Source organism: Elgaria multicarinata, chromosome 10 (genome assembly GCF_023053635.1).
Source record: "Elgaria multicarinata webbii isolate HBS135686 ecotype San Diego chromosome 10, rElgMul1.1.pri, whole genome shotgun sequence".
Classification (NCBI taxonomy): Eukaryota; Metazoa; Chordata; class Lepidosauria; order Squamata; family Anguidae; genus Elgaria; species Elgaria multicarinata.
In genome coordinates this window covers 63,771,436-63,788,539 of record NC_086180.1, presented here as the reverse complement: position 1 = coordinate 63,788,539, position 17,104 = coordinate 63,771,436, and the positions used below count along the sequence as shown (strand labels likewise).

At 41.4% G+C, this 17,104-nt stretch overlaps 1 protein-coding gene across 3 annotated transcripts in view; it reads left to right on the top strand.

Moving 5' to 3' along the window:
- The window catches only part of LOC134404810 (cytochrome P450 4V2-like), a 37,554-nt gene extending 22,496 nt beyond the window's left edge, over positions 1-15,058 (top strand). For all 3 annotated transcript variants that reach the window (XM_063135722.1, XM_063135720.1, XM_063135721.1), the window contains 8 exons: positions 2,960-3,150; positions 4,003-4,072; positions 5,137-5,263; positions 6,792-6,983; positions 9,203-9,305; positions 12,291-12,425; positions 12,515-12,694; positions 14,798-15,058. In XM_063135722.1, coding sequence (XP_062991792.1) covers positions 2,960-3,150; positions 4,003-4,072; positions 5,137-5,263; positions 6,792-6,983; positions 9,203-9,305; positions 12,291-12,425; positions 12,515-12,694; positions 14,798-14,970 — 1,171 coding nt within the window. In that variant the 3' untranslated portion in view covers positions 14,971-15,058. The remainder of the gene's footprint in view (positions 1-2,959; positions 3,151-4,002; positions 4,073-5,136; positions 5,264-6,791; positions 6,984-9,202; positions 9,306-12,290; positions 12,426-12,514; positions 12,695-14,797) is intronic.
- Positions 15,059-17,104: the final 2,046 nt, after the last annotated feature.

The following is a 17,104-nucleotide window of genomic DNA, read 5'->3' as shown; positions in this document are numbered from 1 at the left end:
TATAGACCTATTTCTTTAATAAATCAGGATGCTAAAATTTTTACATCTATTATGGCCAAACGGCTAAATAAATTTTTGGCAGAATATATAGGAGCAGATCAATGTGGGTTTGTGGTAGGAAGGCATATGCATAATTTAGTGGGTAGAGTTTTAAATGTAATAAATGTAATAAAAAAAGCAAATATTAAGGCAGGTATTATGGCATTAGATATTTTTAAAGCTTTTGATTGTGTGAGCTGGCAGGCACTAAAGAGTATTATAGATAAATTGGGATTTGGAAATAAATTTAAAAATGTAATAGAACAGCTATATTCCCAAAATACGGCGGTAGTGGTGGTAAATGACGGACTTACTGAAAAGATACGACTAGCCAGAGGAACAAGACAAGGATGTCCGCTCTCGCCGGTCCTGTTTGTAATGGTTATGGAAGTTTTGGCGAAGGCACTAAGGGAGGATGAAGAGTTAGAAGGAATTGGAGAGGTAAGGGAAATAAAGTTAAACATGTTTGCGGATGACACTTTATTGACCATTAAGAATCCATTAAGAAAGTTAGAAAGAATTAAATATCAGTTGAGGGAATTTGAGGAAATTACAGGGTTAAAAATAAATTGGTCTAAATCAGAGATGATATTGTTTAACTATACCAAGAAGGAAGAAAAGGATTGGGAATTTAAGGGAATGGAATTGAAAGTTAAGAATGAGATTAAATATTTGGGAATTAAAATTACAAAAAATTTAGAGAATCTTGAAAAGGAAAATTTAATGAGGTTAAAGAAAGAGGTATTAGAGAAATTGGAGAAATATAAAAGATTAAATTTATCTTGGTTCGGAAGAATAGCCTTAATAAAAATGAAGATATTAGCTAAAATTAATTTTGTATTTAGAATGTTACCTATAAAAATATCAGAAACCGAGATAAAAAGTTGGCAAAATATTATTAATAAATATTGTAATGGAGAAAAGAGAGCAAGAGTGAATAAAAATAATTGGTACCTAAGCCAAAAAAAGGGGGGAATGGGTCTCCCAAACATAAAATTATGTTTAGATCAGCTTAGATCAGCAATGGCTCTTTGGAGAAAAGGCCCTTCCCCCTCTGCCCAAATAGCCTTCAGTAAGAACTTGGCTGCCTGCATGATGAACACACACAGACAATTGGTTTGTAGGATTTCTGTCCCCAGCACTGATGCTTGGAGGCAGATTGTGTGAACTTGAGCCTCCTTGGGTTGTATCCAGTGGTAATCCAATTTAGGGTAACATTGGATGCAACCCTATGTGTGTTGGGTGCGTACGCAGAAGCTCGTTCACACCGGAGGCTCTCTTCATAGTTGTAGAAGCAATTATGGGAGTAGGAGATTTATATTGGATGGAAGAAAAAACCATAAATAAGGTAGAGATGAATTTGGAGAATGTTTTTTTTAAAGACGGAGGAAGAAAGTGGGTTGGAAGTATAGATAATCCACTCCTGAGGACTCAATGGGAAATTTGGAGTAAATTTAAAGGGAAGCTGCTTCCGAGCAACTCTCCCTTAGCACCGATAATAATGTTAAAGAATTTCCCAGAGGATCTAAAGGGTAGATTATGTAAAATATTAAAAGAGAAAAATAAAATAAGATTAAAGGATTGGGTAAGAGATATTAAAACAAGAGAGGATATGGAAAATTTGTTAAAGGAGAAGAAGCTATCTTGGCTAGAATATGGTCAATTAGAGCAATGGAATAAAAAGTGGATTAAAGATAATAGAATGTGCAGAAAGATGACGAGGTTTGAAGAATTAGTAGTAAGTAAGGAGGAAGGGAAAGGAGGTAGTATAGTTTCAAAAGGATTAATGAGTGAAATATATAAAATATTGTTAGAGAAGGAGTTTAGAGAGAATACAGAGAAAATGGTTTGGGAATCAGATTTGAAGATACAAATAGGGCGACAGAGCTGGGAGGGACTATGGAAACAAAGAGTGTTGAGAAGTTTATCAGTAAGAATAAAGGAGAATTATTTTAAAATCCTATGGAGGTGGTACCTAACCCCGGTTAGATTGAATAAGATAAGTGATCAACATTCAGCAAATTGTTGGAGAGGTTGTGGGGAAAAAGGAACGTATTTACATATGTGGTGGCAATGCAAATATGTACAAAGATTATGGAAGATGGTGTTCTCAGAAATTGAAATTGAAGAAATAGTGGGAATGAAAATAGAACAAACACCAAAAATAGCATTGCTGTCACTATTTGAAGATATAAAGTGTGGAAAAGGAACTATAGAGCTGATATCGAATTTGTTGGTTGCAGCACGACTGATGGTAGCTAGGAACTGGAAGGTCCAAGGGGAATATACTATTGAGGAATGGTACAAAGAAGTATGGGACATAGCCATTAATGATAAACTGACATGTAATATTAAGTGGAGAAAAGGCGTAACTAAAATAAATGAGTTCGAAGGAATTTGGAAACAGTTCCTAGTGTTTGTGTTTACTAAGGGAAGTGGGAAACCACCAGCAGAAGAAACGATTAGATTTTGGACTCAAGAATGATCCCGAGGTGGGGGGTGCACTTTTATGTTAAGAACGAAGATGTTGTAGTATGATAAGGTATATGTAATAGTTTTTGATATTTGTACTCAACAATCATTCAATATGTATGCAGCAGATATTTGATGTTTTTCTTTTTCTTATTGTGTTTTGTTTCAGTTATATTTTGGTAATGTTTATCTATGTTTATATAGTGTTGAAAATGAATAAAAATTTAATAAAAAAAAAAAAGGACGCAATCCTATGCATATTTAGGAAGAAAAAAGTCCTATTATTCCAGCATTTCCCAGCTAGCATGGCTGGCTTGGGAATGTTGGGTGTTCTAAGATTTTTTACTGTCCAATCAATGCATAGGCTTGCACCTTTAATATATTTACTGTGCTTTGTATAGGATTTGCTTGTGTAGAGAGAGATTATCCTTAAGTCTTTGTTTTGCAGCACTGGAGGCAAATGGCGGTCCAGAAGAAAAATGTTAACTCCAACCTTCCATTTCACCATCTTAGACGATTTCCTTGACGTGATGAATGAACAAGCCCATATCCTTGTTCAGAAACTTGAAAAACATGTGGACAAAGAGCCATTTGATTGCTTTTTAGACATCACGCTCTGTGCCCTTGACATCATCTGTGGTAAGTCCTGATGGTTGCCCAGTGGTTGCTGTACAATTGTCACAGTGCTTGAGGTCTCAAAATTCCACTTCTTATGTTGGGAGACTAAAATTGATTGTGATGAATGGGCAAAATAATGGTTTCTCTAATAACAATATAGCTACCTGCCCTACATTGGGTACATCCCAATTCAAAATTATTTTTATAGCTTGCTGTTTCAGTTAAATGCTAGTTCATTCATCCATGGCATAGAATATGGATTTAAAATCTAATCTGAGAGGGGGAAAGGAGTCAGATGTATCCAGGCAAGATCCAGATACACATACTGGGGAGAAAGGGGCATGGGATGGCTGGAAGGGAGTAGCCCTATTCAGGTATTCTTAAATTCTATGTATGGTGTGTCTGCAGGTCCGTGCACACTGCCTTTTCTCCCTTCACCTTCCTGCGTTGAGCTGGAAGACGCAAAAGGGGATTCTAAGCGGATTTGGCTGAACAAGGTTATAGTCGTCCCTGTGACGTTGCAGTCAAAACTCCCGAATAGGGCTAGTGGCTACAGTGATGGTGCGACATTAGTAACAGAAGAACTCTACTACAAATTGACCAATATAGGTCAGCAGTAGAGCACATCCTTTGCATGCGGAAGGTCCCAGGTTCAATCCCGACATCTCCAGCTAGGTCTGAGATAGACTTCAGTCTGAAACCCTGGACAGCCGCTGCCACTCAGTGTTGACAATATTGAATTAGATGGACGTAAGGAACTGTCTTCTACTAACTCAGTACAAGGCAGTTCCTTGCGTTTCTATTGCTGCCCATTGTCGGTTTGTAGGTGAAGCGTTTTTTACCGACTTCTCTCCCTCTCTCTTCTGTTCCTAGAAACAGCGATGGGCAAGAACATTGGTGCTCAAAACGATAAGGATTCCGAGTATGTCCAAGCGGTCTATAGGTACGTGTCAGGGTGTGATGATCTATTCCGGTAGAGCAGTGGTGGGGAACCTCTTCCAGCCCGAGGGCCAATTCAATCTCAGAGCACCTTTTGGGGCCCACATTGCTATGGTAGGCAGTGCTGAAGGCAAAGGGGGTGGAGCCCCAAACACAATAAAATACCCCCAAATGCCAAAAATGTTAGCTTAAAGCTCTTACTGCCTATTGCAACCTTTTGGGATGCAGAAAAGCTGGGAAACTACCGAGCAATTGGTGGTTGGCAGGAAGGGGTGGGGCCATGGGAAGGGGTGGGGCTTTCTGGGGAACCCCACATATTGGGCCAGATTGGCACTCCAGGAGGGAGGGATTTGGCCCCCGGTCCTGAGGTTCCTCACACCTGCAGTAGAGCTTAGATCAGCAATGGCTCTTTGGAGAAAAGGCCCTTCCCCCTCTGCCCAAATAGCCTTCAGTAAGAACTTGGCTGCCTGCATGATGAACACACACAGACAATTGGTTTGTAGGATTTCTGTCCCCAGCACTGATGCTTGGAGGCAGATTGTGTGAACTTGAGCCTCCTTGGGTTGTATCCAGTGGTAATCCAATTTAGGGTAACATTGGATGCAACCCTATGTGTGTTGGGTGCGTACGCAGAAGCTCGTTCACACCGGAGGCTCTCTTCATAGTGCAGCCTTCCCCAACCTGGTGCCCTCCAGGTGTGTTGAATGGGCTGGAGGATGCTCTGTTTTCCTCAGCTTAGTAGCTAAGGATGTTGCAGGCATCCGATACATGGGTGGAGTCTGATAAATGGGTGGAGTCTGCTGGGCCTGCTGGACTCGTGTCCCCTGCTTGCTGTGCAAGCCACTGCACAGTCTGGCAAGCACTCAGTGAGTGCTGCACGGCGCCCATCCTCTTAGCGAGCTGCCATTTTGTGTAAAAGGGGCAGCTCTTAATTTAGTGTAAAAAAGTCTTTTACTCAGATGGCAGCTATAAAACCACCATTTCCACAAGATTAGAGGTGTGACTAGACCTACCAGTAGCAAGAAATTTTCATTGAAAGACGAACAGCGCTGTTACTTGTTGCCCTAGGATGAGTGACTTGATTCATCACAGACAGAAGTCACCATGGCTTTGGAATGACCTTATTTACCTTCTGTTCCAAGAAGGAAGAGAACATTCCAGGAGTCTGAAAATACTTCACAGCTTCACTGATCAAGTAAGCTGCAGCATTTTCCTTTTACTTATCAGTGCACAGGCGCCAATGTCAAACTGTTTCCACCAAGATATAGTCGTGGTTCTCCCGGGCCTCATTATCTGGCACTTATATCATTCCATCCTTTCATCCGTCACATTTGGATCTCATACTATGCTAAAGGTGGCACCTGTGGGGTTTCCCATTTTATCCTCACAACAGACCTGCGAAGTAGGCTACTTTGAGGAAAAAGTGACTCAACCTTCAGGCTACTTACAGAGTTTCATGGCTGAGTCAGGATTTAAACCCTTGCCGGTCCAACACTTTAGCCACTATGCATCACTGGCTCTGATTTTCTCCCAAACCACCAGAAGTGTCTCCTCATATTGGAGACCTGAGGTACCTTCAAGGTTGAATAGTTCTATAGAAGTTTCATGCCTATTCTTCCCTCTTATTGACAAATATTTTAGGGTCAATTCCTGAAGTAGCTGTCTAGTTTCTCAAAACTGAACTCCAGCGAATGGCTTCCTCTGAATCTATGGTGGAAGTAAGGGCTCAACTAGCTTGAAGTAGGTACATCCATGAGGACTTGTCCTCTGTACATTCTTTGGCGGACAGGACAAAGAGGACTTGCTAGATTTATCCCACTGGATATCCAGTTTCATACAGTGTGTTTTCTTTCTCATGGCTTTTACAGAGCCTGATTTTGATCCTGTCAAAGCTTCTAAAAAACCCAACTTTGGTTGGAAGGCAACTCTGTTTTATTGAGCATAATGCAGCTGCGTGGCAAGTCCTGCAGTTGAAGGACTTACAACTTACATTCTAAAATGTAGGTCAGTTTCTCTTATTAACCTTTGACTATTTGTCTTTTCCTAGGTCAGGAGACCTTTAGACTTAAGAATTTCAATTAATCATTTCCTTGCTGATATAGAAGTTTCAGCAACACAGCACTTTCAGACACATACATTATTCCAATCCCATCATGCACTTCTCTTGCACGAACCAAACTACAGACAAAGCCAGTATGTTGGGCGTATGGCTTTGTTTTCTCCATCCTAAGCATGTTTACCCAGGTGTAAATGCCCAGGTAAACGTACACAGGATTGTACAGCATAGACCTCTTTAGTGCCAGTGCTTATTTCTCTTCTCTGTTTGCCAGCACAATGCACACAGCACTAGGTCCAGGCTAAAGTTTTTATGGATTGATTATATTTCAATACCGCCCCAGTAGTCAAAGCTCTCTGGGTGGTTTTCAACAATTAAAACCACTAACTGCCTCACAAAATACAAAATAAAATGCAAAAGCTTAAAACCATAAAATAAAAGAACAAGCCAAAATAAAACAGCTGCAGTGCAGACGTTTGAAATACAAGAATGGATTTTAAAACAACAGAGCTAAAAGACTAAAACACCTGGGAAAAGAAAAAGGTTTTCTCGTGGCCCTGGAAAGAGCGCAACGTAGGTGCCAGGTGAGATCTAGCGCATCCTTTTACGTGGCACTGCACAGAGCACAACAGATGTGACAACGGTGCATTGTTTTCCGATATTTAAGGTGATCGCAGAAAAAGCTCAAGAACTCAAAAACCAGGAGCAGCACAAAAGCGAAGCTGTCGGCAATGGTGAGCAAAGGAGGGACAAGAAAAGGAGGGCTTTTCTTGATCTGCTTCTGAACGCCACTGATGAAGCGGGGAAGAAGTTAAGCTACCTGGACATTCGAGAGGAAGTGGATACGTTCATGTTTGAGGTACAACATGCATAGTACAGGGTGATGGTGTACCGTAGTGGCTCATTCCAGTGGTGGACAGGGCCAAAGCTTATTTACCAGTGTGTTTTAGCTTAAAGCTTTTATTGCCTGTAATTAAGCCTCTGTAGAAGCATTTCAACCTCTTCAAATGCGGGAAAAGTGAACCAAAACTTGGAAACAGTTGGAGGAAAGGGGCTGTGGCCTTGGGAAAAGGGCGCAGCCGCCTGGAGGCCGGATTGGGATCCCAGTAGGGCAGATTTGGCCTACAGCCCTGAAGTTCTCCACCCCTGCAGCATGGAGATGATAATACTGATTTGACAGGGTCATTATATCTGAGCATTTAAGACTAATTCTGGCCCACTTGCATTGGCTGCTTGTATGCTTCTGAGGCCGGTTCAAGGTGGTTTTAATCTATAAAGCCTTACATGACTTGGGACAGCAACACCTGACAGAATGGTATATGACTTTGTCATTATATTCTGGCGTGGTTTTTTTTTTAAAAAAAACTGTTTAAGCTTTTACAACACTAAGCAAATACACAGAGACCATAGCCAACATGGCCATAACTATGTCTTGAATGCACTCCTATGCATTCTTTTGTATCTTGCCTTATTTCCCTGAAGTTAGCACTAATTGTATTCTTAATGACAATTCTGGAACGTAGGTTAGACCGGAAGGATGGGGCCCAGCAAACAGATTCAAACTTAGGCCAAATCTAATGTGTAACGTCAAGATCATCATGGAAGAATCGCTCCCTGTCCTGACTGGCGCACCAAAATGCTGTTCTCTTTCTGGCCCCAAAACAAGACAGGGAGATGCAATAATACTCTTAAACGTAACTCAAAACTGAGAAGCATCTTCGTTTAAGTATTTTATTAGAAATGGCTGTGAACGCAGGCTCGAACATGCGTTTGCGGTCTGGCACAATAGGTGTAAAAGCTCTGTGCTCTGATAGGGTACATGTATATCTGAGACTGCTGTTAGACTAGAAGTGGGGAACCTCAGGACCAGGACCAGGGCCAGGGCCCCCTTTCCCCTCGCTCTGTCCCCTTTCCTCCCCACCACCCACTTCCTGGCTTTTGCGCAGTTCCCCCTCCCCCCACTCTAAAAGGTTGAAATGCCTCTTCTGGTATTTTTGGCTCTAAACTTTTGCCCCTTTGCCCTTGAGCCCACCCACCATTGGAATATGCCCCATCCCCACCCCCGCGAGAGCTCCTTTGAAATGGAATTGGATCCCTTGGCTGACACTGGTTCGCTGCTCCTGCATTAGACAGTAATCTTGCGCTTACTGGACCCGACCAATCTAGGCCTCCAATGTTCTGCACAAGCAGCAATGGAGGCAAGGGAAAGACATTTAGATGTACAGATCTTAGTTCATTTTTGAAAGAAATGTGGATTAAAAATAGACGAGGATCTAGTGTTGGTTTGTGTAAAACCATGTAGGGCAGTTAGCTTGTTGATGATCTGGCAGTTCAGTGACTAATAATCAACATGATTCTATCCCCTCAAAGAATAACTGAAAAGGGCTTTTTGAGGGGCAATCCTATGCACATTTATCTTGGAGTACGTCCCATTGAACTGTATAGGGCTGACTTCTGAGTAGGCCTGCATAAGATTGTACTGTAAAAGCTTGGCTATTGAGCGGAATAGAAGTGCAATAAAAAAATAAAAGAATTAACGTAGCAACGGTAGGGTTTGTTGCCCTCTGGTGGGTAGTGGAGGTGCTGAGGCATTTGTCTCAGAAATCAGAATTTCTGAAGCTCAGCAACAATCAAATCACAATTTAAAGCATGTCTGAGAAGGGGAATTGACATGGGAGAAAACATAATCTTGTTGATTTCTCTTGGCTCTGACGGGATTCTCCACGTCCCTACTACAGGGACAATATAGCAACACTTTACCCCTGAGGGAACTGGAGAGGGGAAGGAAGCAAAGGCAACCCTGATGTTTCCTCATCTCCCTTTATTCAGAAGAATGAAAAAGTACACTATATGTAGATATGCACACATGTCCATGCACACATGTCCACACAAACACAAATGTGTGTGTGTGTGTGTGTCCCCTAATCCTGATGGCATAAGCTGGTGCCTGAGAATTGAGTATTAGCTCTAACAAAAATTGGTGGTAGTGTCAATGGATTTGAAATAATTTTCAGGTCCTGTAACGGTTGAGCACCATGTTCGTTATTAAAAGCTTGTCTTTTAAAACTCTTCCCCTAGGGTCATGATACTACCTCTGCTGCCATGACCTGGACTATTTATTTACTTGCACGTTATCCAGAAGTCCAAAGAAAAGTTCACAATGAATTGGATGAAATTTTGGGTAAGTTCCCCCTTCCCTTGGACATGTGAGCATCAACTGGCTACAGTATGACACGCACATGTATTTCCACGTAAGTTTACGATAGGCAACATGTGGCCCTCCAGATGTTTTGGCCTGCAACTCCCATCATTCCTCATCATTGGCTATGGTGTCGAGGGCTGATGGGACTTGTAAGCCAAAACATCTGTAAGGCCACCAATTGCTCACACCTAAATGTTCGTTCAAAACAGATGTTATATCTTCGAAAGTTCTTCACCGATTGCTTTGAAATTTTGACACAACGTTGCATTCGAATACGCGAGCATTGTTATGTAACTATGTTCTATATGGGGTCAAAAGTTTGTCTTAAAATCGAAGAAATAGGCCTCCTCAAAACCAGTCCTGCTGATCATTGTGACATCCCCAACCAGTAGGCCAATCCACTGTCTCTGCCTCCTCTCCTATTTGCATGTTCTCTCCTATTTGCTTTTATAGGTCATTGTGACATCGCCAACCAGTAGTCCAATCCACTGCCTCCTCTCCTATTTGCATGTTCTCTCCTATTTGTTCTTATAGGTCATTGTGACATCGCCAACCAGTAGGGAAATCCACTGCCTCTGCCTCCTCTCCTATTTGCATGTTCTCTCACAATTGGCTGAGTGAATATAGATGTCACACCTGTGACAGTTACACGTTCTGAAGAAAGGTAACTGCCAGGAGTTTCCACTAACCTCCTCACCGTAAAAACATCCTTTTTAAAAAACCAAACAGTAGGCCAATCCACTGCCTCTGCCTCCTCTCCTATTTGCATGTTCTCTCACATTTGGCTGAGTGAATATAGATGTCACACCTGTGACAGTTACACGTTCTGAAGAAAGGTAACTGCCAGGAGTTTCCACTAACCTCTTCACTGTAAAAACATCCTTTTTTTAAAACCAAACAGTAGGCCAATCCACTGCCTCTGCCTCCTCTCCTATTTGCATGTTCTCTCACAATTGGCTGAGTGAATATAGATGTCACACCTGTGACAGTTACACATTCTGAAGAAAGGTAACTGCCAGGAAAGGTAACTGCCAGTAACCTCCTCACCGTAAAAACATGCTTTTATATCTCCGAAAGTTCTTCACCGATTGCTTTGAAATTTTGACACAGCGTTGCGTTCGAATATGCGAGCGTTGTTATGTAACTATGTTCTCTATGGGGTCAAAGATTTGTCCTAAAATTGAAGAAATAGGCCTCCTCAAAACCAGTCCTGCTGATCATTGTGACATCACCAACCAGTAGGCCAATCCGCTCCCTCTGCCTCCTCTCCTATTTGCATGTACTCTCGCAATTGGCTGAGTGAATATAGATGTTACACCTTTGACAGTTACACGTTCAGAAGAAAGGTAACTGCCATGAGTTTCCACTAACGTCCTCAACGTAAAAAAAAACCTTTTTTAAAAACCAAACAAACTGCTTTACTTCATCCAAATAATGCCTCGCAGAAGATCACACTTAGGTCGTCGTACTCGCGGAGCGGAAGCACTGTGACGAGAAATTGCAAATCAGACTCAGGAAGAACGAGCTTCAGCAAATGAGAAAAAAAGAAAAAAATGGCTCAAATACGTGCCGAGGAATCAACCAAGCAACGTTCAGCCAGACTTGAGGATGCACGGTTGCGAGCATGTCAGTCGCGTACTACAGCTACAGATCTGCTTTGTTCTCAACATAATGAACGCGAAAGGCTGAGAGGGGCTGAAAGACGTCAACGAGAAACAGCACATCAGCGTCAAACACGACTCCGTGGTAAACAATCACACGATTACAATCGCCTTGCATTCCGGTACAACCCAGCTGATGATTATAGTTTGAGGCGGCATGTTCTCATTGGCACTATGACTGAAGTGTGTCCTTATTGCAAGGCTCTTAAATTTAATGGAGAAACAAAAGGAATGTGTTGTGCTGCTGGAAAAATTAAACTGCCTCAACTTGGAGAACTACCAGAGGCATTACAAACTTAATGAGCAACGTCATAGAAGGAACAATCTTGACAGGACCTTTCAAAGGTGAAGATGTCCTCATTCCTCGCATTCCTATGATTCCAACAGATATGCCATTTCAATTTAAGAGATTGCAATTCCCAGTTCGATTGGCGTTTGCAATCACCATCAACAAAGCTCAGGGCCGATCTTTAGAATTGTGCGGTTTAGATCAAGACACAGATTGCTTCTCACATGGACAATTATATGTTGCGTGTTCTAGAGTCGGCAAACCAGACAATCTGTATATCTACACAGACAATGGAACAACTAAAAATATTGTATATCCACAAGCATTGTGAAATTAAACATATTAGAAACGTCCACTTTGTCTTTTCTTTCTTTTCAATTTAACCAGACTGAGCCACAGCAACGCGTGGCAGGGTACATATATATATATATATATGTAAATTTTACCCTGTCCCCTTAACCGGAAACCTTTACACTGGCTTTGCATCGTCCTCAAAGACTCACAGCGTACATTTTACAAAAATGATTAGTGATCCATAGGCATCTTGGCCCTTTCCCCAGCAATGTTCCTCCCACTGGCTTAGCTCTCTCAGTGGGGGCAACTGTAGCAGGACTGCACACTCAATTCTCTACTTAAAAACAAACCAAAACCTTTTTTGCTGCCTAATGGGGCTATGACTGCATGGATGATCCTAGGATCCTGTGCTGTAGTAGCCTCGCCATAGCAGCTGGTAACATTTACGCTCCTCATGCTGTAATCTTTGCAGCTTCAGTGTTGTCTGCCACTAGAAAGAGGGCATTGCAGTGCTGTTTGGCCAGAGCATTGCCTTATCAATAAACTCTGGCTTAGGAAGACATGTTGACTGAAAACTTCCATCCATCACAGTAACTGGCTCAGACCCAAAACGTCTTCATCGCTGTTTAAAATAGCTATCATAACGTCAAGTTTAGGATGAATGTTTTAGTGGTTATGAATAGCGTATGTTTCTCTCACTGCCTCTTTTGCTTGGATCAGGAGACGCTGACCATCACGTCACATTGGATGAATTGAAGAAGCTACGGTATCTGGAATGTGTTATTAAAGAAGCTCTTCGGCTTTTCCCTTCTGTTCCATTTTTTGCCCGCACTCTCAGTGAGGACTGTTGTATAGGTGAGTAGTCCAAGCAGGTGTGAGCTTAGTGCTAATGGAGTTAGTCTTGTGAGGAGCTGCTTTCATGCACATCCATTCTTCTTTGGCAGGAGGACATAAGGTATGCAAAGGACTTGATGTCATCATTATCCCTTACGCACTGCATAGAGACCCTGACACCTTCCCAGAACCTGAAGAATTTAGACCGGAGCGTTTTTTCCCTGAGAACTTAGCTGGGCGGAACCCATACGCCTACATACCTTTCTCGGCTGGGCCTAGGAACTGTATTGGTATGTATATATGCCCTCTGAACGCCACAGTATTAGAAGTTCTTTTCCTGTATAAAGTCTTTCAAAATAATTTTTTGGTTTAGACTGAAAAATCCACAAAAAATGTATTCTTATTGGACATTTCAGTTCTCCTCTACAGAGCAAAGAAGTCCCTCTTTTGCACAGCATCTGGCATGCTGGATGCCTTCCTTCCATGTGCAAAACAAGAGGAAAAGAACCCCCCACCCGTTTAGACGCTAGTATGGCCTACTTTGCACATAACACTAACCCATGATATGGGTTTTTGAATTCTGGGTTGTGATGATGTGTGAATGTGGCTATACTAACAAACAAGGTTTTCTTAACCATGAAGAAGCCAGAAAGGGAACCCATAGCTTGTTGTTGGGTTCTGAACTCTGGGTTGTTTAAACCGTGGGTTGTCATTATGTGCGAACCCAGAACCAAAGGCTAAGGAGGATGGAAATAAATAACTGGGGGATCGAGAAAACAAACCCCATTTGGTTCTATCATTTACTAGACGGACCTTGGGTACGGCAACAAAGCATGTGTTAAGTAAATGGGTTAGCATTATGTGCAGTCCAGGCCTATGAGTCAGGACATTTGACGCAGTTAATTGTGATTTAGTTACGTTTTACAGTGGACAAAATCTTAGGGGTGAGTCAATTCAGACGGAACAGGAAACCACGTTTTCTTGATGTATGAACGAGATCACACAAGCCTTAGGCATATGTGATCTCCCCTCCTTTCTTCTCCTCTTTTGCACATGCCATTTACTTCAACTTTTAAACAAACCACAGTTGCCTGTGAAATTTAAACTCTGGTTGCTGTGGTTTGTTTAAACACTAGTTCGTCAGAGCAAACCAGGACTTGAATCCATGGGCAGTATTCTGCGGGCCTCAACCACTCACTGAAATCCCATTGTGCTAGCATAAACTGCTCTAGTGCAATGCCAATAGCGCACTGGCTTTTCCGGGAAAGCGGTGTGCCAGCTAGCACTGTTGGCATTGCAGAAGATTAGTTTTTGGTAGTGAAACATATGTTACATTAGCAGTTGTACCCTGTTGGATACTGCTCATGGCTTATTGTCACTAGTTAGAGTTTAAATGAGCCACAGTTCCACAAGTATGGACGCCACAGGAAACTGTGTGTGTTGTTAGAAAATTATTTCTGATTTTTCAGTTTGTTTGTTTTTTACATGAAGTTTAATTGTATTTTCCTGATTTCTCCACTCCTCCGCCGCCCTCCCAATTCAGTTTTATGCAATTGTATGTTTTTACTTGGCGCACATTGCTTGTTACAGTTTGATTCTTATGGCAAATGGATAAGGGGACCGGGTAGACATATAGAGAAGGAGGAAGGGAAAGAGACAGAGGGAGGAAAGAGGAGAAAGAACAGGAAAGGAAAGAGAAATAAGGTTATTCATTGGCTGGTGTGGTGTGGTATGTTCCAGTTATTGGGCTCAGGGCTTTTATTCCACATATAGTTTGAGGAAGGCTTTGGCAAACTGTTTGAATTTCTTTCCTCTGAAGTTTGTTTAACAGCAGAAGAGGATGAGAATGATGGGAGAGAGGAGAGCTTGGGGAATTGAGGCTTCTGCAGGCCCATTCACATAGTTACATCTGAACCAGGCCATTGTGAAGAATGAAAAGCGTGTGCGTGGCAATTAATAGGTAGCAGGGAGTAACCAAAAGGAATGATTGCCTAACAAGGAAGTTGAAAGAATGTGGAATCAAGGGTTTGGAGGGTATTCCTACTCCAGCACAATCAGGCCCTCCATCTCTTCCTATTTTTCACTCCCCAATTTCCCATGACTGTAACACTCCACTCCAGGTTGTTGGCTTTGATTCAGCAACTGTGTAATGACAGAAAGCTGTCTTTTATCATTTTTAGGGTGCAATCCTATGCATATTTAGATAGGAAGGGGGGAAGTCAGCAGGGGATTGCTGGAACATGTAGGAAGTATTTCTGCGTGGGATTGCACCTTAAATGAATCTGAGAAGCTGACCTCATTGTCAGCCAGGTCATCTGGTTCATGTTGAATAATAAACATTTGTCATCGCTGTGCTTAACTGTAATGACCATTGTTTTCAAACCCATATTCAGGTCAGCGCTTTGCACAGATAGAAGAAAAGACTGTTCTTGCCACCATCCTACGGCACTTTTGTGTTGAAACTACGCAGAAACGTGAAGAACTCTATCCTGTAGGAGAACTGATTCTTCGTCCTAATAATGGCATCTGGATTCAGCTGAAAAGGAGATCATCTTCTACCTCTTAAAATAAGGAAACAACAGGAAGATTCCCTGCCTGAGCACACTTGGACCATTTTCAATAAAGATTCTGAATTTTCATAGCAGGACACTTCAGATTGCCTAAACAGACTGTTTTTTAAACACACACACACACACACACACACACACACACACACACACCACAAAAATTGCCTTTACAAACAAAAACAACTGAAAGCCAGACACTTGCTCAGGTGGTAGGATGTTCAAAATGACTTTATAATTCTTAATTTTTACTCTTAAACCTAGAAGGGTGGTTGATTTTTTGTTATTATTAAGAAAATGAGTATTTGGTTTTGTTGTTGTTTTTTTAAAAATCAACACTTTATTTATGCACATAAGAAATGACTAACTGTATGGATATAATTAACAGCCCTAAAAGTACATGTGAAATCGGCCCTGTCTTTCATCAGCAAGCCGAATGAGATCAGCAGGTGGTGAGAGCTGGCTCTGTTACTGCCTCGCCTCTGAAGCTAGGCTGCAGTGACAGATAGTTGTACATTTCTCCCCGTGCCACTGAAGCACCCATTTGATTAGTTTTTCAAAATCCATGGTTCCAATTCTGGCAAAATTTGACCCATGGTCCTAAAAAAAAAAAAAGTGGAAAGCGAAGCTCTGGTGCTTTGAATTTTTATTTTTATTTTCAAATCAATTCTTCAGTGTACTCACTCTACGTGTTTCGGACAGTGTCCTTCATCAGGAGCTACATATGGAATAAGTAAAACTGTCAATTAGGCACACATTGACTTGAAAATGAAACATAAAATGGTTCAGAGTTGAATGTGTAAAACAAGTCTAACTGACAATTAAAATACGTAAAACATTTTTAAAAAGGAAACATTGAATAGTTTACAATTAAACGATGGACACAACTCATAGAAGACAGTAAATCGTCCTGATAAAAAACCTTAGCTGGCATCCGACATTAGAAACAAAACATTTGCCCACTAGCCTGAAATCACAACAAATGAACTGACCTGAAGAAGAAAATAGAGAAGAGAATCATTAAACTGTAATTCCAAATAGCTCAAACAGTAATAAAAAATGATAAGACTTGACTTTAAAAGAAACTCTTGGCTTGTCCACTAAGCATCTGTTCTTTCTCAAAAATCTCCTCCTTCTGTTCTGTACCAAGGTCAGGTGGAAGCAATTTAAGTTAGTTTTCAAAAAACCAGAAACTCCAATTGTCTTCTTGTTGGTTGATCCTGCCAACACTCAGTTGTATTCACACGAAGTCATTTTTAACGTAATCTTGTGCTATTTTCAATGTGTTTTGCCATGAGTTTTTTGGGGTTTTTGGAAGGATCAGCTTGTCTACTATTGCCCAACACTGCAAACTTCTTTGTATCGATTACATGAGTTCAGATCCAGAGAGTCATTCAATCCCCTAGGATCCAGGCTTTTTAAAGACAGAATCCAAAAAAAGTTCTGTCCTACTGAGTGATCTCTCTCCCCCTCTTACTTTTTCTATTGCCCAAAATCAAAGGATTCTGGCTTGTGTTTCTTTATCCAGGAAATGATTTACCAAAGGCGCCTGTGGTTTGGGGTGTCATAAATTATATAAATGCTCACCTATCCTGATCTTAAGTGGCCTTATTTTATTTATTTAAAACATTTGTATCCTGTTTTATATCACTAGGATCTCAGGTGGCATACAGATAAAATCATACAATATAAAACAAATATACACAGCTAAAAGCAAACCATGTATCAAATTAAAACCAGTATATAATTTTAAAACAATAAAAACAGTTAAAACAATGTGCAAACATGGTGAATTTAACCATTAAAGCTTTGTTAAAAAGCCATGTTTTCACTTGGTGCTGGAATAAAATCAGTGTTGGTGCCAGTCGGGCCTCCAAGGGGAGGGCATTCCACAGCCAGGCTGCCACAACAGAGAAATCCTCTTCCATGTCCCACCATAGCATATGTTTTGCGCTGGTGGGATGCCCTCCAACAGATCTTAAGTCTCAGGCAGGCATATATAAGGAGAGGCACTCCCTCAAGTATCGAGGTCCCAAGCCGTTTAGAGGTTTAAGCGTCATTCCCAATACCTTGAATTCCGACCAGGAGCGTATAGGCAGCCAGCGCAATTCCTTTAAGACCGGTGTTATGTGGTCT